Source organism: Condylura cristata, unplaced genomic scaffold, assembly GCF_000260355.1.
Source record: "Condylura cristata isolate star-nosed mole 26May11 unplaced genomic scaffold, ConCri1.0 scaffold00019, whole genome shotgun sequence".
NCBI classification, from domain to species: Eukaryota; Metazoa; Chordata; class Mammalia; order Eulipotyphla; family Talpidae; genus Condylura; species Condylura cristata.
In genome coordinates, this window is record NW_004567120.1 from 23,588,294 (window position 1) to 23,611,461 (window position 23,168).

Below are 23,168 nucleotides of genomic sequence, written 5' to 3' on the forward strand. Positions count from 1 at the left end.
TGGGGCTGGCATATTTTTTTTTTTTAAATATCAAATCGTTAGACAGGAGATAAAGTTAAGAACCTTCCAAGGCACAACCCTCTTTTCACCACTACAGCTGATGACTCTCCCCTCCTCTTACTGGGAGACATGTGCAAACCACACATTAAAAATCATCACCAACAGACCAAGTCAATAGACTCGAAGACATATCAGAACCAAACTGAAAACACTGACTTTTAACTATTCAAACTGACAGTTTACAGTGTGGGGTTGGTGTGAGCCTCGAAAGGAAATTATAGAGGAGATGCTGAGGCACCTCAGAAGAATTCCACAAATCTGTCATGCAAGACACTAGGCTGGTAATCAGGTTTATTCTCCTTTCTGCATCTGTGGGGTACCCAGAATTAGAGAGAGGAGACATTTATCCTCTTTCCTTCAGTGGTTGTGTTTTCTGGGAAGGAATGGTGTCAATAAACTGGTTCTGGATTTTAAGTTTTTGAGGGTAGTAACTTTGAGTGAATCAAAGGATTAGGCTGAGGTTAGAAGGAAAAGAGGCATCAAAGGAACTGCCTTTGGGGCCTTCTGAGAAAGGACTGGGACTCCTGAGGTGCAGGAGACTAAGGGGGAAGCCTTTGTGGATGCAAAGGCCTCAGGAAAGCAAATAGGAGTCAGAGTTAGCTGGTGGTGAAGAGTAGCAGATGGGAGGCTGAACTTCTTAAGGTCTGGCAAAGTTAGGGGTGTGGCTGGGGGTTCAAGGAGGGGGACTGGATGTAGCATGCATCTCCAAGCCACAGGACTGCTGGCTTCTTGACCAGAGGCCAAACACTGTCCCGAGACTGTCAGGATTCTCTAAGCCTTGGCAGGAAGAGCGGGAAGGGCAAAGGTCATGTGACCCCCACCCCAAAGTGTTAAGAGGGAATCCCAGCTCTGTTGCTCAGGAAAAGGGTGTCTACAGGAAACCCAAACTGAAAATGAAAAGAAAAGTCGGGTTAATGAATGGAAGGATTAATATACAAATAAATAAATAAATAAAAAGGTTAGAAGAAAATGGCTTAAGTCATGATGACTAATGGGTAAATTAGAATGCAGCTATGTTAGATGGTCTGAAGGTCTCATTGCATTGGCTCCGGGGACCACTCTCTCTCACACACCATACACCACACAGGCCTCTGAATGGCAGCAAGAGTGGCAGTAGTTAGCAAAATAATTCTCATCTGCGGTGAAAACACTTTTTATCAGGCCCTGTCTAACACCTCCCATACACACCTCATGCAGGAATACTATCTCCAGTGGGCTCAGCCCAGAGCTGAGTGCCAGGACCTCAGTCCCCCCACATGGCCTTGTCCCCGGCAGGGGGTGGGGAGTGGGTCAGAGGTTTCCCCTCAGGTAGTCTTCCGGGTGGCCCCCCTCAGCTAACTGGTCCCTGAGGGCAAGACCTGTTGGTGAAGTATCTGCGGAGGAGTGCTGAGTTCCTCACTCCGGCCCAGATCAGTTACCTTCAGACCTTGAACTATGGCAGCCTATTTTTGTTTCTTGTTCCCCTAACACTTTGACCTCTCTGTCATTTAAACCCTGTCCCTGTAATATAAACGCACAAGTGTCATGGGGCCTACTTTGACGTAAGAGGTGACTACGAGTCACAGAAGCAAGCTGGCCCATGTTCCCAAACAGAGCCTCAGCCCTGCTAGAACCTGTGACTTCTGGCTGTTTACTGCTCCTCCCAGCCCCAAATGTCCCTAAGAGCACTGTATCTGTGGCTCTAACCCTTAGCTATTAGCCAAAAACTACATTTATGCCATTAAGTAAATCGAATTTTTAGATATCTGGAAGGCATGGTTAAAACATACACATATGTGAGTATGTCTGTACAGTCATGGCCTCAGCTGGATATAAACCCCCACACACATACACACAATCACGTGAAAGGCAATTTATAACAACAACTGCTAGTTTTGTGTTCTTGTTCCGGTTCCAGCACTAGCACACTGTGGGATCCGTGGATTCTCCTCCCCTCTATTTACACATCTGGCAAAGGGAAGGAGAGTATGCCTTTTTTCTCTTCCTCACAGGACTTCGGGAAGGTGAAAATGAGGTAGTATAGGGAAAAACACTTTGGAAAGTAGCAAAAATGTCATACAAATGTGCACTTCTCATCTTCTTCCTCGGTGGCAAGAAATGTAAACACTGCAGGAGGCCCATCTTCTGAGCCTCGTGGGACAGGTGTAGAGGTTTCTCCTACTTTCCAAAAGTAGGATATTTGGCATTTGTCGGTAGATTATTTTAGAGGTTCTGGGAACGTTTCTATTTATTAACATATTATTATTATTACTAATATAAATGAATGGTAACAGTGATCCCAGACCAAAAGAAATAACCTACCAAATACAGACAGTGTACTTTCAGGTACTAGAGAAACTGTTTATTTGCCCAAAGGGTCAAGGGCCAGTAACCACTGACAGATAATACTACCTGCGATGCAATACTACCACACAGAGGGGTTTCTCTTGGAGTGCCTCAAGAAATACCAAAATCAGTGAAGAAGGGGAGCCTTACTCCACTGACACTCTAGTTACTGAGGGGGGATTCTGGAAAGGAACAGGCTGTCTTTGCTGCTTTCAAATCTTGGGTAGCCAAGCCTTTTCTCCCTCCCCTATTTGGTTTAGAACTGCTGTTCCAGTCTCCTGGCGGGAAGCCTGCCAGGAAAGGCCAACACGCTTGGGGCTGGGGTTGGCTGTTCCTGCTGTCTGCCAACTGCCTCTCACTTGTAAAGTATGGCTTTAATTATAGTTTTGTCAGAATTCATTTTAGTAATGACCACTACCAAAGATTTACTCGGGGAAACCTGAACCAAATTGTGTCAAACCGCAAGCAATGAAACCCAAAATTCATGGAAATCTGACTTAGGAGGATCCAGTTCTCCCGCTCTTATTGAAAACGGGGTGACAGAAAATACGGATGAGCTCTCCAGGTGTCAGCCACTTCACTGGGCTGGACTGGACTGACACTGTAGGAATTCAGAGTCTTCCTCAATGAAAATCAGCTGTTTAATTCAAGTCAACGAACAGGGCTTGCCTTCAAGCCAGACAATAAATCACTTCATTGTTCTTTTTAGGGTTGTTTTCTTTGGCCCAATTTCGTAGGCCTTATGTTCCAGAAGCCTCTGTGGACTTCCTCTTCGGGGTTTGCTTGAAAGTAGGCTGTTTTGCCAGCTGCTCAGAGTGCCTGGTGCCCTCGCTGCAGTAGTCAGTGAGGGACTCCATTTAAACCAGGCTCTCCATTTAAATCATAAACTACATTGGTGAGTGGGGAGAAGTCTTCTCAGTATTTTACATTCCCTGATCCAAACAACCAAATGGAAAAGACATTTATGGGACAAACAGGGCACGCTGAGCACTGACTAAATGTTTTATGTCAGCAAATTGTTAATTTTGTAGGTGCGATAATGGTGGTGCTGTGGTTATGGGGTTTTTAAAAAGGCATTATTTCTTAGAGACATGCTAGAGTATTTACAGATGAAATTATATGGTCTTGCTTTGCAATTATCCAGCAAGTTTGGGGTAACAGATGAAGCACGACTGGCCCTATGCTGGTGGGCTTTGGGGGCTGGGTCATGGGTATGTGTGGGGGAGGGGCGCATGGTCCTCTTTTCTCTCATTTGTTCCTGTTTGAAAGTTTCCATGACCAAGTTTAAAAAACTAGCACAACGCCTAATTATGTCAACTTGAACGTACTTATGTTCCCTTTCCACTCACCCCCTGAGTATAGCAGAATAGAGAAAAGGTTCTTAATCACTGTTTTCATCCACCTGTAAGCTATGTGATGCCAAGAACTGCTTTAGCCACTTCTGTAGATACAATGCCTACCCTTGAGGAGTCCATCTTTCCAAAGATAACTTGCTTACCTCCTTTATCAGAGGTGTTCATGAAGCCAAATAAAAAGGGAAGAATTTTCTAGAATATCTGAGAATACTTCATTTTCTTCCATTTCTATGATGGTTGGAAGGATTACACAGTCAAAGGAAATTTGAAAATGTAAGTCCCTCAGCTAAGAAACAGCCACCAGAGGGAAACAGAGAAGCAAGTTTCCATTGCCTTGAAACAGTCCCACATCCGAAGGTCAGTGGGACTGAAATTGCAGGAAAAGATCTGTGAACTCAATTGTTTCCCTCCTCATCACAAGAGTTTACTTAATCTTAAAAGTAAGGATTAAGGCTCTTTCAAAAGAAATGTTCAAAATAGAAACCTCAAATACCGATCACAGGATCCCTCTCTGTCACCCACGTATTCTAGCAGGAAAAATATGAAAACACTCCCCCTTTTAATCAGGCAGGCAAACAATCACATGTACACTTGAAACCACACCAGATTCTTTCTTAATATTTAAGTTGCAAGCTGGGACAATGAAGCCGCTTCATTTAAGATGAGATGTGTATGTTGGGGGTGAGGAGGGGCAGAATTTGGGGAGATGTGTTCTAGAAGCCACTGTCATTCTACTGAGAGTTAATAAAGCTTACCAGAACCCTGGGTCTCATGCAGCATGCAGCAAACAGCAGAGTTAACTGTAAAACAGTAAGAGCTGATGAAGATGGAGTGAGCTTGAGGAGAAATCAAATATTATGAGCTGACATAAACAATGAAAATCAGCGGTCAACGGAGATTAGGAGTGAGGAAAGGGGTCAGGAGGGGAGGGTGGGCTGATAGGGACCCCGAAACACTGGGACTTATTCTTAACCTCTTTAAGGGTAGCCACAGGAAATCCCAAATATGTGATTCTACTAGATCCAACCACCATCTCTCAAGAAGAAATGCTATTCTCAGCATCACCATCCTCAAAGCCTCCAGCACAGTGGGGCAGGGCCCAGATCTCACACTGGGGTTTTCAGCAGTCTGCCGACTGTTCATGTCCAGGACTGGTTAGACACCTGGCAGTATGCAAGAGAAAGTCTATTTTGAGAGGGCCTCACTACTACCATGAGGTGTGAGATGCCAGCAAAGGTTTTTCCCCACCTCTGAATTTGAAAAGGGAGTATTCCCCAACCCCAAATAAAAAGGTGTCTCCTGCCTGGGATGGAAGGGGGTCAGTTAATTTGAGGAAACCAGGAGAAATCCTGGGCTGGGAGGACACCCCACTGAACATCCACATAGAGAATATTTATGCTTAGTATCAATGGGGTCCAAAGCAATGAATGTTCTGACTCCTGCCTGCAGCCTGTGGCCGTGCCTCAGGACTGCAGTAACACACACCATGGGGCTATGAAGGCGGCACGTTAGACCTGGAAGACAAATTTTTATTTTTCTGATCTTAAAAACAAGAATCCATTCCTGCTGATCTAAAGAACACACTGTGACTGATGAATTCATAAAGTGTGCCCCAAGAGGCTTTAATTTCCTGGCAAACTGATGGATCGGCATCAGGCTGTACCCCAAAAGTTAATTAGGCAGTGAATTTCACATCTAGTGTTATGATTCCATAACACAAATCTCTGGACTGCGAAAATGTTCACATTCCGTTTTGGAATAGTCTACGCAGAGGGCAAAACTGAGTGATTTCAAATGTGAAATAGTTTACTGTTTTACCAGAGCCACCGTTTCATTCCTAAGTGATCAAGCCAGACAGAGAGGAAAGGGGAGGGTTCCCTCTTTCTGGCAAACAACCAAAAGCTGACTTGAGGAACAAGTGGCTGAGAACAGAAGGCAATACACATGGCCAGCGTGGGGGCCCTCGGGCCCCTTTAGTAAGGACGTTGCCCGACCCCCTGCCCAGGCAGCTCAAGTGGCCCTGCATCAGCGAGCCCATGGGAACGCTGGGCGAGTCCTTGGTGTTGTGCAGGTGCCACTGGAGAGGTTTTCCTCTGCTTGAGTGTTGGGGCAAGGAAGGGGTAACTTCTGCAAGCAAGGCTTGGGAACGGGGCTGGGTTATGAGCCCATCTGGTAACCAGGAGCCCCTGACGTCCTGCCTGATCAGATGTCAGCGAGGGTGGATGCATTTGAAATCATGCCCCAGATTGAGGATGGGCCACACGAAGAATGCCAGCATGTGAGGGCCCCCCAAGTGCCACAGGCTGGCAACAACTGAGTGGCTAAAAATGACCAGGTGGGAAATTGGGGTTGTCTGGCTGCAGCAGTGAGGACACAGGGGCAGGGTGTGAGGGTCGGCCTAAGACCGCCAGAGCCCCCACCGGATGAGCAAACAGGCCTGTAAACCAGTCAGCATCAACCTTTGAGGGGCGCGGGTGGGGGGCAGTGAGGGTGCCCAGAGACTCCTGGTAGAAGTTCTCTCTTTCTCCCACCTGTGTGCCACCCACCCTCCTTTTTGTTCAGCTTCTTCCAACTTTGCAGCTCTCCTAGTCTCCTCTCTCCTTCCTCTACTCTCCATTCCATTTGCTTTTGCACTCCCCTCCCTGTCTCGAGTTTGCTGGGCTTTCCTAAAAGGCTGGGCCTCTGGGGCCACACCTTCCTCTACTCTCAGCTCCCCCAAGTCAGGGAGTCGGAGCTCCCTGATCTTCATTCATACACTGAGGCCAGTTCTAGGCTCCCCAACCCATCTATCAGCCCACAGCTCACCCCTGGGCACCCTTATCAGCCCTCTCAGCAGCCAGGCCCTGCCCTGAGAGGTTGAACAAAGAGGAGAAAGAAGCCGCCACCCAGAGCTGCCAACCACTTACTTTTTCTTCTCTTTGTCTCTTTTCAGAGTCTGTGAGCCTCCCGCCTGGGAGCCCTGGGACTGGAGCAGCTCTGCCGCTGTCTTCCTCTGTTTGAAGGCGTTCACTTCATCATCCAGGGACTTCTTCTTATCCTCCAGCTTCTTCTTCTCATCCTGATGTAGTTTCTTCAGACGGTCAAACTTCTCATGCAGCTGGCAGGGAAGCACAGAGAATTTGGGGAGAGTCCTCAGTGAGCCCGTTCCGGCCGAGCAGAGCCCAGGGCAGGTAGGCATGGCAGGATGGTTGGGAGCTACCATATGCGACAGCACAATTCTATGAGAAAACATCCAGCTTGGGGGAGAAGCCGTCAAGAAGACCTGGATCTCCAACACCCTTGTGAGGCTCATTCTCACCCGAATTTAGTCTCCTTTTCCTTCCTGCCTGGCAGCCCCGTGCACATTTACCTCTTTCTCTGCCTCTTTGAGTTCAGCTTCTTTCTCTTTGACTCTCTGGACGAACATCTGTCTCATCTCCTCTTCTTTTTTCTGGACCTCCCCTAGGAACTCATTCCTTTTGGCCTCATATGTCTCCTGTAAACTGCAGACACAGTCGAGTTCATTCCCCCGCCTTCACAATGGCTCCCATTCGGTGAGAATTGGCCCCAGCGATCCTTCTGGGCTCCCCACCCCCCCTTCCCTAGTTCTGGGAGAGATGCACCAACAGAACTACGAAGCTGGGGCAGCTGGTGTGGACTGTGGCAGCACCAGTCAGGCATGGGGGAGGCCAGATGACCTGGAGAGATGTTGGGAGCTAGAAGTGACTTAAAGCATCTGCTTCTCAAGCCTTATTCCACAAACGAGGAGGCAGACCTGGAGAGGTGAGAAGACTGGCTGAATTTCACACAGCTAGAGGCAGAGCTGGGACCAGAAACTGAGTCTCTAGTCTCCTGACCTGGATCCTCCCATTGCACTCTGCTGCCAGGTCCTGTCTCTGTGACTCACCACAACCGTGATCGAGGTCAACAAACACCTGATGACACCGTATGTGACATGCAAGGCCCTCGGCAGACAGAGCCAACAGCCACTCTGCCTGCTATCAAGGAAGTTGGAGTGTGGGATGTCCAAGGAAAACATTCAGCCTGGACTTCGTTTTCAACAAAGAAGAGTTAGCCTGGTGAAGAAGAGGAAGAATTCTACTGCAAAGAGTACAGCCCATGGAAAAGCACATGTGGAGAAAAATGGAGCACTTGGGGGGATCAGCATCACCCAACATGGCTGAGGAGGCTGGTGCAAGCTGTAGAGCAGAGAAAGACGGCAGAATGAATAGGGTTCAGAGGGAAGAAGATGAATACCAGATTAGACAGTCTGAGATTCAGCGAGTCAACTCTAAGAGGTCCAAGTGAAAACATCCAGCATGCACTTGGGTCAATGGTTTGGAGCGCAAATTCAAAGAGAGGGAAAAGAGGTGAGATGCTGGGAAGAATCCTGGGGTGCTCAAAGAGTTCAGGATAAGCTCAGGGAAAAGAGCTTGCAAATGAAGCTGAGGAAGAGTACTCAGACAGGAGTCAAACCAGCCAGAGCAGTACTAGCCAAGCCAACGGCAGAGAGAATTTCAGAAGGAGACCGTGGGAAGAGCGTCAAATGTTGAGCTGAGATTAAAGAGAAGAAAAAGATGGGGTTCAGAGATCACCCTGTATTTGGCCCTGAGCTCCCCTTGGAGGGGGCCTCTCGGTGTAGCAGTAGAGACAGGCCCATGAATGTAAGACAAAGCGTTCCATTCCCCATCATGTTCTAGCTTCGGCCAGAGCAAACCTAGCAGGAAGAGCAGCATTAAGGGAGAAGTTTCCCTGGGGTGACAATTTCACATGCAGCTTGGAAAGGAGCAGCAGGGAATGCAGAGGATGCAGGTGTGGGAAGAGAACTGAGGATGCAGGAGCAGGGGAGAACTCAATGAGCAGGTCATGAGACACCTCTCCCTCCATACCTGCAGATTAGAGCCGTGGGAGGAGGCCAAGGAAAGAAAGGCTAAGGGGTGTTTGCTAGAGAGACAGGCAGGCTGGCCTTCCCCCAGCTCAGGAGCTCCAGTAGCCCCTGTTGGGAAAGGAGGTGAGTCTGCCCCCCAGAACCAGGCAGCCTGAAAAGAATTGACTATGCTATGCCTGCAGGCAGGCCTTCTGCTGTGAAGAGGCACTGTGGATCTTAGAGACTATTTGAAAGTCTTCTTAGCCCACAAGCATTCCTTTTGCTTGTTGATAGAGGCCTGACATTTCCTGAAAGACGAGCTCCAGGAAAGGGCACCACATGGTATTTAAAATGCAAGGCCAACGTCATACATCACGCATACAGATGAGACAGTCTGACGAGGCCTATGTATGGCTCCTATCCGCAGACTTAGTCAGAATCAACTGCTTGCAGAACCATTCCTCTTCCCGGAAAGCATCTCCAATTCTGATTTAAGTACGTGATGATTCTTAACACCGATGATCAAAACAAAACATGCACTTGAATGAAAGCATTCAGTCATAAAGAGCCTGAAGTTCAAGGGCACGTGAACTACACTGCTACCTGGTCCCAGCTGGTTTTTGATGGGGAGGAGGATATGAAATAGACTGGAGACCTGACAGAAGAGCCTGCCCAAGAAAGGGGGGGGGCAAAGAAGAGGCACAAACTGCATGTTCTGGACAAGGTCCCAACTGGGGGGGAGGGCGCCCCCCCTCTGGCACAGCTGACAGCACCAGCTGTGTAGTGGGGGGCAGGGGGCAGTGAGGCCCTCTGACCCCTTCTGTGTCTCTACTACTAGGAGCAGGGCAGCGAGCTTACAAGTGCACCCTGCCGTGAGGGCTAGTGGGTGGAGGCAGCTAGGGGCCACGTGTGGACCTGCCCAGTGACTTAGCGCTCCTGCAAGTCTCAGCTACTGACTTAGCGCTGGGGGTGCAAGTCTCAGTTCCTGTGTTCGGTATCCCCTATAAATGCTTCAGGGCAAGGCTTCCAGCACCCACAGGGGAGGGGTTAAATTGGGCCGGCTGGGCTGGCGGGAGAGGTACCTGAAAGGTTTGCTGTCAGGGTCGCTGTCCTTGAAGCCCATCTCCTCCAGCTTACAGCGGCGATACAGCTCGTAGTGCCGGCTGTGCGTCTGCTCCCGCAGGTCCTCCATGTTGACCCGAATCAGCATCTCCCGCAGCTTCACAAAGTCGCAGTGGGCCTCATTTTCAACTGCATAACAGGGGAAGGAGACTGAAAGGAAGGCCAGAGGGGGAGGGGAGAGGGGTAGGAGTGGGGGGGGGGGGGGAGGGGCCCAAGGGAACATGGTGGAGGATCGTGGGGGCACTGCTGGTGGGCAGGGTGTGAAAGCACACATTTGTGGGGGTTTCAACCTATAACCCCAAAGCAGATACAGAGATGTAAACCTACTTTACCTCAGTGAACATCATTTGGGGGGAAAAATTCCTAAGACAGTCAGCAGCGCCTCAACCCAAATTCACCAGACGCTGACAGGTATGTGTGCTCTTTTGTACCTCTTCTAGGACAGTAGTGAGCATACACGCAGCCAACAGCTCAAGGCATATTTGTGCAATCCTTGTTCCCAGTACCCATACCAGGCCATCAGAATTCAGAAACAACATCACAGAGTCCTGCTCTCTGGAGCTTACAGGTCAGTGGAAAGATGAGTGCCAATAGCTATAAAACCATGCAAAAATCCTGAAAATGGAGGTACAGATAGCCTACAGACAATGAAAGCCCAGAAGAGGGGACCAAGGACTCCTAGGAGACTGAAGATTTAGCGAAAGAAACAACCCCTAGGATACCTCTTGCAGGAGGAATCACACTTTATCAGGCAGAGAAGGGAGTGGTTAGGCCAGGTTTCAGAGCTAGCAAGTTGCAGAGTTAGGCTCTGAAAGCACACTAGGGGGTTAGCAAAGGCAGTGGCCAGGTGCCAATGTCCCTATGAAGAAGGGGCATGCACTAGGACATCAACAGGCTGGTGACGCAGGGCTGTGGACCACTCATCCACTTGTGGTGCTCTGGATGGTAGGAACCATAAAAGCAGGTGTTATGTAGGGGGTGGGCTCACAGCTGTGCTGGTTACTAGGATATAGCGGACTCTGCCTTCTGCCTCCTCAAAAGAGCACAGTGAAGGTCTGTATCTCGGGCAGTGACCACGAAGGGCAGTGATGTGGCCCCAAGTCATACTAAGTGGACGTGTGGTAGGAACCATCACCAGGTTGTGAGCAGGGTTCTGGCGCATGTCTCCAGGCCTGACTCCAGTGTCAGAATAGGGGTGTCTGACTTCATTAGGTAGGGACAGTGGTTTTTGAGATAATGAACATGCACACTCACCCCAGATCCCGTCTTTCAGGAGAGGGGAGCGGGAATAGGATGGTAAGTGTGATGAAAGGGCTGGGCACGCAACAGACTGTCTGGCAGTCATCAGAATAATCTTCCCCAAGGGCCCACATGTGAGCTGTGCCTAAGCTCGCTGCCTTTGGGCGGAAGTCCTTGCTGTCACAGAACATAAGCTACTACTAAAAATTGCATCTGCCTGCAACCTTACCTCGTGTCTCCAAACGGTGATCAATGATCGCTGCCAATACACAGCTTCTTCCTCACCTGAACACACCACTGAACCCAGACTTCCCCGGAAAACTGTCAAACCCCTTCGTCGTTTAGATCTGGGGCGACCTCCATCGGAGGAAGTTTTTCGAATCACGTCTGTGGGCCTCTCCTCTTTTGCTCTCTCAGACCATCCATTCTTCGCCAGGCCCGACAGAAGCCACTGGCAAATATTCTAAGTGGTGTCTCCAGCCCCAGACAGCAAAGCAGACCAAAACCTAGCCCAGCTGTGTTCACCAGTTCTCATGTGCCTGTGGAAGCCCAGCTATGGCTGCCGGGGCTCCCGGGTGGCCTGAAACCAGCTCTGTGACGTGGACAACTTCCCAGCACTTGCAGATGTGTGTTACAGTGAAACTGGACCTCACACTTGGTGCCCCCCACAACCCTGAGCTGTGTTTTACCCACAGAAATGACTAGTGCTGGGACTAACTTAACATATGCCTAGCAGACCGCAAAGAGAACTTTCTCCTCGATATCAATGCACACTATTACTTGTTTTTAAATTGCAAAGTAATTATAAACACAAGAGTACATAAAGTGTGAACATGCAACCTAATTTTTTCTCAACCTAAATTTAAAAACAAAGCAAAACAAAACAAATACTAACGTGTCCAGCCATCAGGTGAAAAACTATCAAAACCTCAGAAGTCCGCTAATGTCCCTTGTACTCCTCAGAGCCTCCCTCCTGTAACAAGAACTGAGCACTCTCCAGAGGTAGGGGTTTATCATTCCTTTGTTTCATAGCTTTGCCACTTACATATGAATTCCTAAAGGCATTTATCTCGGGGGTTTTGAGGTCCGCTTTTGGAATTCATATATGGAATCATACAGCGGGTATTTTCTGTGACTCATTTAGCTCAGTGTTATGTATCTAGGGTGCATTCGTGTAGAAGTACCCACAGTCCATTCACTTGGGCTGCTGTCTAACATCCAGTTATTTGAATATTCCACGCTTGGTCCAAACTATTTTTAATGGCTCTGTGGACGGTGTCTAGTTATTGGCTGTTACAAATAACACTACTGGGAAAATTCTTGCTTGTCTCCTGTCCCACTTGGGCAAGTCTATGTGCTTTCTAGCACGCTCCTTTTGACCAGATACATTTGTTTCTGTTTTAGGAATGTTTCCTCTATGACAATCAGGGAGAGCTTACTCATGGTAGCGAATCCAGGTCTGGAGTGGGAGTTTGCCTGTTGATGGCCCCTATGGCTGTTTGCGGCCTAAGTCAAATGAACAGAACGTGGGACAAGTGTGAGGCGAGTTACACAGTGACTGGAGGCAGACAGTGTGCCGAGGGTAGTCCCTCTCCTGGAGACTCACTCACCCTGCACTGTGCCCCACGGGTACTGCCGGGCCTTCATCATCTTGTTGCCTATCTTCAGTTCCTCTGTACTGCCAATGACAGCAAATGGCAGGTGGGCCTGAAACAAGGCAAACAAAAGCTCAGAACTCGGGGGAGGGGCAGTCCGCATCCCATAATGCAACTGTTGCTCATCTTGGGGGGGGGCTCAGGTCTCATGTTGCAGAGTTCCTCTGTCAACATCAACAGGCATTTATTAAACTCTGGAGCTGTGTGGGGATGCGAGGCCTGGCCCAAGCTTCTGCCATTAGGAAATTCACAGCAGAAGTTAACAATGATGTGGCTGAATGCAGAGGGAACAAAGAGAAAATAAGCAGAGAAAGAAGCAGATACAGATGAACTGGCTCTTCAGGATCCATAGCCGCCGCGGGGAAGAGCCTTTTTGAAGGGCAGCAGTGGGAAGAGGCTGAAGGAGAACCAGGGGGCTGGGGCCCCCGGTTCACGCCCCTCCTGGAGTGTGAGACTCCCGAGAACAAGTATAATACTGAAGCCACACAGAGACTGAGCTGTGCCCGAACTTGTCCTCTTCCTTCTGTGAGCACACGCTGAACTCTCGAGCCTGGAAGTCAAGTTCCTAAGTATTGACCCACATGTCCATTACCATGCTAGGTTCTTTCAGGTGCCCTGAGGGAGACAAAAAAAAGTATAAGACACAGTCCCTCGCTTCCAGGAGCTTACAATCTTGTTGGGGAAGCCAACATTCATACTCAAAATCACAGAAGACAGCAAGGACTCAAATCTATGGTCTGGTATCCTGCACACAGCAGGCACTTAATAAATCTTCTCTGAATGGCAGTGACAGGACTCTGCAAAGAGTAGAGGAACGGAAGGCAACATACAAAGAGTGCACATACGACGAACCTGGTGCTTACAAGGAGGAGGAGCTAGGCCGATGGAGGCTTTGTGGGTCACGAAGCAGCAGCTGCTCCCAACTGGTGGAATGGGGTCTGCGAACACAGCACCCAGTTGCACCCAGTAGTGAGGGGCAGATCTAGGGGTAAAACCCAGGTCTGTCTGTCTTTAAAGCCCACCCTGCTGTCTGCCCAGAGAGTGCGACACAATACACCCTGTGGTGAGGTGGTTGTGCAAGGTCGGATGACAAGAGGCAGGTCCATTTATGAAGAAGCACCGCAAATCTGGGGTTTTGTTTAAATGTGGAGCTGTCCAGGGGATAAATGCTGAGCGACCCCTCAGCCAGATGGAGCCACTGGATAAAAATTGTTTAAAAATCAGGTGATGCCAGGTGGGACTCTGCCCCAAAGAGTTTTACACTGACAAGCAAAAAGTCCGCTGCAACAAGCTTTCTTTGCTTGCCTGGAGACACAGGCCTTGATCACAGGTGTTCTGACCCATTAGCTCATTCCTCCACTCCACAAATATTTACTGGGTTCCTACCATGTGCTGGGCATTGAGACAAGCACAAAGCTGAACAAGCTCAGAGTCTGTCCCTTGAGAGTGCCCACTCTACTGGGGGGAGAGACATTTTACGAACCATAACGTAGGAAGGTGGTCCAGATGATCAACAGAGGCTGGAGGGCTGGAGGGCCACAGAGTTGGGAACAGCTAGCGTCGTGGGGGAAGTCAAAGCAGCTTCACTGAGAAGGCAGAAGCGACCCTAGTAACAGTGTTGGCAGCTACAGAACTGGCATCAGCAGCACCAGCAATTTATTTGGTTCGATATACTGAGCCCCAGGGGCTCTGTACTATCTTATTGAATTTAAAAAAAATGTTATTAAGGTAACATTAGTTTACAGCACCGTATGTGATTTAGAGGTATAGGTTCACACCTCTTCTGGTGTGTGTTATCACACCACACCGGACACAAAGACACTATATTCCACCAGCATCAGCCCAGTCCTTTGTGTCCCCTCTCCATTTTGCTTCCTCCTTCCCCCTCCCCCTCTGGTAGCTTCAATTGTACAGTCAGATTTCTATCTACCTTTTGTTATTGGATTGGTTTTTATCTGACCCTTTGCTTTGTTTCTCTAAATCTCATTGAATCTTGGCAACAATGCTGTGAGGGGGTATTCTTAGGGTCCCTATTTTAAAGAAAAGAAAATGAGGCCAGAAAATGACTAAGTAGGACCCACCCTGGTGGCACAATGGGTTAAGGCACAGCACTATGAAGCTCTCCAAAACCCCTGCAGCACAAGTTCCACGCAGCAGCCCTCGCCTGTCTCACCCACCGCCCCCCTCAGCAGTGTATTTCAGCCCATCTGCCTGTTCCACTCCCTACTCTGTCTCTGGTGAATCCTCTCACCCCCCCCCCCCACCTCTGGCCTACAACCCAGTCTTTGTATGCATAAGTAAATAAATCTTAAAATAAAAGGACTAAGTAACTTGCCAATAGGCACCCAGTAGTGAGGGACAGAGCTAGGGATCGAATCCAGGTCTGCCTGTCTTCAAAGCCCACCCTGCTGTCTGCCAAAGGAGGGCAACACACTACCCCTGCAGTGAGTTGGTTATGCAAGGTCAGATGACAAGAGGCAGGTCCATTTATGGAGAAGCACCGCAAATCTGGGTTTTCATTTTAATCTGTCGGCTATTTTCACAGCCAACCCTTCCTCTGCATTCTCTTAGCTGCAACTATGAAGGTCTTTTGGAGTGGAAAAACCCGGGTCTTAATCAGGAGCTCAGCTCCCAGATATCCACTAATCCTTCAAAGTGCTTGACCATCCAGCAGAGGGCCTCCCCACTCCCCTCTCTCACCTCCGGTATCCCACTCTGCTGACTGTCTTTGAAACAGGAACAGAGAAAGAGGTGGTTATGGATAGGAAAGTGGGCAGTACCCACTTGGTCCTGGTGCCTCATCGGTCCTGGTAGGAATAGATGACCATGGGACACCTTGGCGCAGGTAGTCACTGAATTCCCCAAAACCCTGCTCAAGGACCAGAGCACCGCTAAACACTTCACAGTTGGCTTTGGAAAAGGGGGTCATCTGGGCACAAGTCATTCCCACTTAGGAGCCTAAGACATGTTGGGGTGCCTCAAATCCACCCCTAAATATTCTGGGAAAATGTTTCTTTTCCTGTAGAGACCCCAAAACATGGGTCTTGAGACACAAAAAATCCAAGGGGCAGTGATGGCAGACAGCTAGACCGAGGGAGGAGGTGAGAAAGAGAAACCAAGTTGTAGGATTCTCGCATATTCTGGGCGCTCAGAGGAAAGTGATGGAGGAAGAGGGCGGGGTGTGAAGAGGGAAGAACTTCTTTGGGCTCAAGAGAGAAGAAAAAATCTAAGAAGAAAATAAGGCCTCAAAATTGTCAGTATTCCCTTGGCGCTGTTATTTTTATCTCAAAAAAAAAAACAGCTGGAATGACAGGGTCACTTGCTTCCTCTCTTCCTTAATTGCTGTCTTTTTATCCCTCCCTGCTCAAAAACACAGAGCCCCCACCAAAGCAGCTTCAGAAAGCTCCCGAGACCTCCCACGGCACACTCCTATGCAACTGGCATCAAAGTCTGCTCTGCTGAGATATACTAGGATATCATTTCCCAGGGCTCCTTGGCAGATTTCACTTGATTCTCATGAGGGCCTTAGAGGGTGTTTATTATAGCCCCCCATTCATGATTTGGGGGAAATGACACAATGAAAGGTGAAATGGGATGCCCAGGTCCCTAACTCCATGCCCAAATCTGCCCAGGGAGCAGTGAGGACACTGTGTTTTAGCGGGAAGCCACCCAGGGTGCCATCTTCTGGAAGTCAGCTAGCATGAAGGGTGGGCAATCACAGGGCAGGCTCTGGGCCTCTTCCTGCTCTTACGAGAGCATGACAGCTGTGACCACCAGAATGGAATCTGAGCAGAGCAGGGAGAAGGTCAGCACACCTCCCCCCTCCAGTTACACTCACACAGCATTTGAATCTCAAGCCAGGCTTTCAGCTTCTTCTTCAGGTCCCTGCAGGACTGTCGGGGCACAGTTTGTATATGTAGGTCCAGACAGGAGACTTCGATAGAGGCCAGACAGGCCTGCTGCTGAGATATGGACAGGCTCCTCGTGGGAGTCCAAATGTCAGCAAAGAGACTTCTGCTGAGGTGCTTGCCACACACCCAGTGTCAGTCTCTCTCTTTTTTAAAGATTTATTTATTTATGAATACAAGAACTGCGGTACAGGCCAGAGGTGCAGGGTGTGTGTGAAAGGATTCACCAGAGATGGGGGGGGGGGCGCAGAACAGGCAAATGGACTGACATACACTTCTGAGGGGAGCAGAGGGCGAGACAGGAGGGATCTGCGGTGCCACATGGGTCACCTCCCTGGCCGGGGATCAAACTTGTGCTGCAGTGGCTGCGGACAGTTTCACAGTGCTGCTTTTTAACCCCCTGTACCACCAGGGTGGCCCCTAATGTCAGTCTCTATCTGGAACTCATCCCAAACTTCTTGGGAGTCTGTTCCCTGATTCACTGCCTTCACTGTCTCATATCTGACTTGAATGCCTTTTAGGTACATTTTAAAGTATCTGATGACCCCATTGGTCTGAATTATTCTATTCTGGTCTCACCACCTCCGTGATAGTTGGGAGATCAGACCATCCATCGTTCTCCTAATAGAGAAATAGAGACTGTGACGAACCCCCATTCCTCAATAATCTCAGCATTGTGTGTGGCTTTCTCCCAAGGGATGACTTAAGTCCCAGTCATGAGCTGGTTATGCTTACTCCCCTCTCAGACTTCTGCTGATGACTGAGTGAGAACATTGCCTGATCCTCTCTTAAGTCAACATTTTGTGATTCCCACACAAGTTTGTCCAAACAATGGAAAGGGGACTACTGTCTCAGAAGGGTGACAATGGCACTGCTGTCTCCAGGGAAGGGACAAGCCTTGTGCCTGGGGTCTCCCTGTAAGCCTACTAGATACCCACGTGCTCTCATGGAGCTCAAGTCTCTTGGGGGGCCAAACCCAAGAATTTGCCAATGGCCAAGCAACTGAACCGAGTCAACTAACTGGATCCCCGGCTGTGGTGTGTCTCATTCAAAGGACATTTCATTTCAACAACATAGCAATTTTTAGTATTAACCTTGAGCTGTAATTAAACTCTGAGAGCTACCAGGGTCTAGCTTGATTGTAGCCTGCAGTAAGAGCTCCCATTCCCTTTTCTGGCCCCCTCAATGTGAAATCAGTTTTGCACAGCCACTCAAAAAACAAGTAATGACACCTCATTACTCTCATTTTCTCCCATTAGTAGGGAGCAGCTAAGTAGTTCTATGGTCTTAGACAAGCTTCTTTCTCTTCTTCCAATCTAGTTCTCATTGGCAATTAGCTGGGGTGGCTGAGACTGGGGCTGGAGTCAAATCTAAAATTCCTCCTATCGCCCTGGTCTGGGTCTCTGATGATTCAGCTTCATACATCACAGCTTTAGACATAGTTGTTCTGGCAGTGACTCCCCACCCTTCCCCCCACCACAACACACAAAATAGCATTCACCTGCACGTCCTCCTCCCGCGGGCATGCCCAGTTCCAGAGAGCCTGGCTGACAGGCCAACCCTCTCTTTCCCATTCAAAAAGGCAATGGAATGAATGTCGCATGACATTATTACAGGGATCACACTGAATCTGCTCAAATTTTGTTTTTCAAAGGGAAACCCTAGCAAATTTGAACCAGTGTAAGAAGCCAGAACTCCATCATAGCCAAGACAGCCTCTTGGAGAACTACTGCTTTACAGCCTGGCCAGGGACAGCCCAGGAGGTCTACAAACTTGACGCTGCCCTAGATTCTAGCAGGAAGGAGGCAAGAGCCTGGCTGAGCTCAGAGGCCAGGGCGACTGTCGCTCCTGAGCTCCAGCGTAATGGAATGGGGTTTGTGTGACATCTGGAACTGCTGAGAGCTCCCTACCCACTAGCAAAGCAAACCATAGCCTGACAAGTCAGGGAACCTGAGGCCTGGCAGCGTCTACGGGGACAGGAGCTCTGAGGTGAGTAGGCCCTTCAAGACCTCAGTGCCAGTAACCCCAGAAAGGTGCATCGTTCCAGGCTCCCATTTCTCGGCTGGCTAGGCCTTTTTTTTTCCATTTCCTCATCATAACTGAGCCTGGTTTCCAAAAACCCTGCCTGCTTAAGAGGCAACAAGCTCTCATCTTTTATTTTTTCTTCCTTTTTATTTTTAGGCAGTTTTGGGCTTTATTAATACAGTACGCGCACAGGCGCTGGCCGTTCGCGCTCTGCGCCACGCAGCCTGGCACTGGGACAGGTGGTGCAGGCAGCCCGCTGTGCTGCTCTTCCCACGCGGCCCTGTGAGCCATCTCAGCACAGTGACATGTGCTGTCCATCAGCGCCACTTGGGGCTCCTTGGCATTGTGCACCAAGAACTTCTGGAAGCCACTGGGCAGCGTGTGCTGTATTTTCTCGCTCCCTGGTGCATCAAGGTCTAGCCCTTGGGCCTGTGATCGATGCCTCTGAGTTCCTGCCAGTTATGACATATTGGTCTGACTGGTGCCAGATAAACTTCCTCGTCCTCTTATTGACAATCTTACACTTCCTGAGAGGTCTGAGGGTGACCATGATGCTAGTGGGTGACAGCGGCCACCTCCAGAGGGAACGCCCAGGAAGAGAAGACACGACTCCACCTACCACAACCCACACACCTCACTCGTAGACCAGATTTGTCACAGATGATGAGGGACGTCTAATAACAAACAGCTCAGGTGTACGACTGGGCAGGAAGTCAGGCGAGACAATGACTTGCTGTCCCAATAGGCTAATTTGTTGGCCAATGCCTAGGAGGTGGCAGCTGATGTTATAATGATAACCTAGGGGGCAGTGGAAGCAAGAAAGCTTTCTAGAAATGACTTTTATTACAAGGTTTTCCAGAGTCTGGCTATACCCAGGCATTATGTCATTAGGAAAAACTGATGCCTCTCAGCAGAGAAAAAGAAATCTGTTCTCCAAGCAGAGGCTTTCTGAAAGCTATTAGCTGTCTCCTTCAAATCACAACATTGAAGATTTCACAGCAACAGCATCAACACGTTGTAAAGAAGCATGAGGAGATATTTGACTCTCTGCCTTCTTCATTACTCATCCTCTGGTGGGGTGGGGGGAGAAGAGGAAAGATGGCAAAGTGGGTTTTTTTTTATTCATTCACACTTAATAAAGCAAAATATAACCCTGATACTTAAAAATTACATCTCTCCAGTCACCAACCAAATTGGAAGCAAACGTCTTATTTCCTCCCGGGGGCACAGGGCTTGATTATCTGAGTCAAGAATATTCCTGAGTCTCCGAAGTCAGTCAACTGTTTCAGCCTGCCCTTCTTTGGGTACACCAGTGGTCAGACATTGTTTTGGTCAGAGGCAAGGACTGTTTGCCTTCCCAGCAGTCCAGTGAGGGCCGCTTGGCCTAGACCAGAACTTTAAAACAGTAAAGGGGGTGGGGGACGGAGAGGGGAGAAATGGCAGGGGAGGAGAGGGAAGACCTGAGTCCCCTGCTGCAGCCACTTCCTGGAGTCAGCCTTTGCCCTTGCATTTTCCTCATCTCCATTATTAATCTCTGCACCTCTGAGGCTTCAAAGCAGCTACCGCTGGCAGAGAGGAGCTGTTTGGGATCTGGATTCTCTCACCTGACACTCGAATAATTAAGAGATGAATGCACTAAGATGGAGGGTGAAAATGTCTGGCTGCTATTTTATAGATGAATGACTGGATGAATATATGGATTTTTAAAAGCAAATGACCCAAAAGTGGGAAACCCGTGTGCCCACTCACGTTCATGGTTCCGTTGATCTCTGCCACTGATTCATCATCTGTAGGAAATTGATAGATCTGGACACCGTTGCTGACAAGCTCGCTGGTGATTTTGATTTTGAACTTTGCTAGCTCACTCTTAGAAATGGCATCTGATTTGGCGATGATGGGGATGATGTTCACCTATGAAAGGGAGAGGCAGAGGGAAGTAACTGTTGGTTAATCACAACTGACAGCAGGATGAACTGAAACCTCCTCCAGTTGCCAAAGGGAGTGCTCAACCCAGTGGTCTGTGATGGCCACTTCTGCAGCCAAATAACAACAAATAACAAGTGCTTGCTATGTGCTGGGCACTTGGCTAAGTGTTTTACAAGGATTCCACAATTAATCATGACAATAGCCCTTCCAGGAGGTATTACTGTCACTAATTTACCATGAGAAACTGAGGCAGAGAGAGGTTAAGTAACGTCCAAGGCCACAGAGCAGGTAAAGAACAGAACTGGGATACAGACACAAGTCTGGCCTTATCCCTAAATCCAGTCTTAACCACAAGCTGTCTAGTAGTTCAGATCCAAATGATGAGCCCTGTGGTATTTTAATATCAAGGTCACTCCTTTGGGTTGTTTGAAGCAGAAAAATGCAAGGGGAGACGTAGCCACTCCTTACTAACCATGAGCAGCTCCAATCCATCCAGTGCAGGCTACCCCAGTGAGCGTGACAGGGACCCAGCCGGCATGGCAGAGAAGGGGGAGGGCGGTGAGGAGAAACACCTGGCAGCAGACACTCAGGAAGAACAGCTTTGCAGTCACCCCTTTTACCTGAGACGTATGCACAAAGGTTATACTGCCTGGGTCTCATGAATAATTTCCACCCAATTTCAGACAGCAGGGAAAAGCTGCGATGCTGCCCCAAAGTTCAAGCCACCTCAACCTGATCTTTAGAATTCCTCGGAGAAGGGACAAACCTTTTACTGTCAGAAGGTAAAGGATCTTGAAATGCACAGACTTTAGGAGACAGCTCCGTCGCATGGAGAGCACAGCCGTTCCTGCCAGCAGAAGCCACGGGCGTGACAATGGTGGGGGCTCAGTAGCTGAATCTCTGAAAGGAGGACTCAGGGCTCTACCCTTGGGACATAAACCCTGCCCCTTCTGCACTGCACCCTAACAGCACCACTACACCGCGCAGGACGACCTGTGCTGGGTCAGAGAAAGATGGGACCTTGAAGTCTTCAGAGGAGGGGCATTGAGGGTCAAAGCCCTTGCCAGGATGGAACAGCAGGCACAGCCAACTCTCATTGCTTTTCACCACGCCTCCACTGGCACACTATAACCATATGCCAAAATCTGCTACTTAACCAGCCCACCCACCAGGCCACCAGCTGCATGGTAGCCGCCCTATCCAGCATGGCAGCGGGCTCATTGCAGGAGAAAATGGAAAAAGGCTCCTGTTTTGACTGTAACTGAAATTCAGTTTTTATAGGGCATGTGCTACTAGGTAACTGTACACAAATTCGGTTTTTTGGTTTAAAAAAAGTATTTTTGGAAGCAGAGGTAGATCCGGACCGCAGGTCCGTGACAATTTGTCTGAGCCCGAACAGGCTACTTGCCGCTCTGTGCCTCAGTTTCCCCATGTTTAAAATGGGAACATAATAGTGGTCACCATTGCTGGAAAGATGAAACGACATAATGCATGGAGGGAATTTATCGCAGCCTCAAACACAGACAAAAGAAAGGGAGAAAATGTACTAGTAATCAGGCTTTTTTAAAGAATCTGTGATCAGTATTTTTGTAGAGCAAGTGATCTTTTAACATGAAAAATCACTGTCTAATTCATATAGCTGGTGGGCTTTGCATTTTTCAGTTTCTCATAAGCAGGACAAGCCTGATGCCCATGGGTCTTTTTCAGGGATGCCGGTAATAAAGCTCTGGAGGGTCGTTTCTCTTTATGACAATCTTTCTGTGCCTCAGTTTTCTCTTCTGTAAAACAGAAGATAATGACAGTGTTTGCTTTCTAGGGTTGTAGCAAGGATTCTGTGAAATATCCCAGAGGTACTTAGCACAGTGATGGCACATAATGAGAGTGGAAGGAATGTTCGCTGCTACTCTGAAATTCTGCTTGATGATAAGCATCACTTTCAAAGTCAAGTTTGCATGTTTGATTCTAGTACAGGTCAGTTATTATTCAGACAAAGCAAAAACACTTTTCCATTGTAAAGCCCGGGCCTTAAGTTCGAGCCTCAAGGCCCTGAGCCCCAGTTCTTGTATGCATAAATAAATAAAAATAAATTACAAAAAAAAAGAGCACTCCCAAAAGGAAGCCTTAACCCCAGATAGTCACCTTACTTGCTTCTACCCTTATTCCCAAGAGGAATCACAGCAAAACAACTCAGGACAAACTCACGCCCGGTGCTGGGGAAACAGATCACCAAGCCTACGACCCAGGTGTTGGATCAGCACCACCATCTTTATGGAGAGACAGAAAGTGGAAAGAATGAGGAAGCCACATCCTCAGTAAGAGCGCGTCCAGCTTGCCCAGCCTCCTACGGGCCATCGTGCTGTACTATATCATACCTTACTGTCCAGCTTCTTCATCGTCACTAGGTCCAGGGACTTCAAGGAGTGACCCGTGGGGGCGATGAAGTACAAGCAGGCATGGATGCGGGAGTCATGGTAGCTGTGCAGCACCCTGCGGATCTTCAGCTCTTCCTGCAGGTAGGCCTCGAACTGGGCGTCGATGAATTCTACAATAGGCTTATAGCTAAAGGAAGGGAAGGGAGATGTCTGGATCACCTCAAAAACCACCTGTAAGGCCTCCCTGGTGACACGGGGGATAAAGTCTCAGCGTTACCAAGAGATCGCAGCCACTGTCCCTGACGGCCAGGGAGGTGACCCACATGGCACAGTAG

At 48.8% G+C, this 23,168-nt stretch overlaps 1 protein-coding gene across 2 annotated transcripts in view; it reads right to left on the reverse strand.

The window, feature by feature from the left end:
- Positions 1–23,168, reverse strand: part of SEPT6 (septin 6) — a 59,124-nt gene that overhangs the window by 3,087 nt on the left and 32,869 nt on the right. For both annotated transcript variants that reach the window (XM_004685752.2, XM_012727164.1), the window contains exons 4-9: positions 22,834–23,020; positions 20,285–20,446; positions 12,558–12,654; positions 9,669–9,837; positions 7,090–7,222; positions 6,647–6,837 (exon numbers count right to left, since the gene is read on the reverse strand). In XM_004685752.2, the coding sequence (XP_004685809.1) occupies positions 6,647–6,837; positions 7,090–7,222; positions 9,669–9,837; positions 12,558–12,654; positions 20,285–20,446; positions 22,834–23,020 (939 nt within the window). The remainder of the gene's footprint in view (positions 1–6,646; positions 6,838–7,089; positions 7,223–9,668; positions 9,838–12,557; positions 12,655–20,284; positions 20,447–22,833; positions 23,021–23,168) is intronic.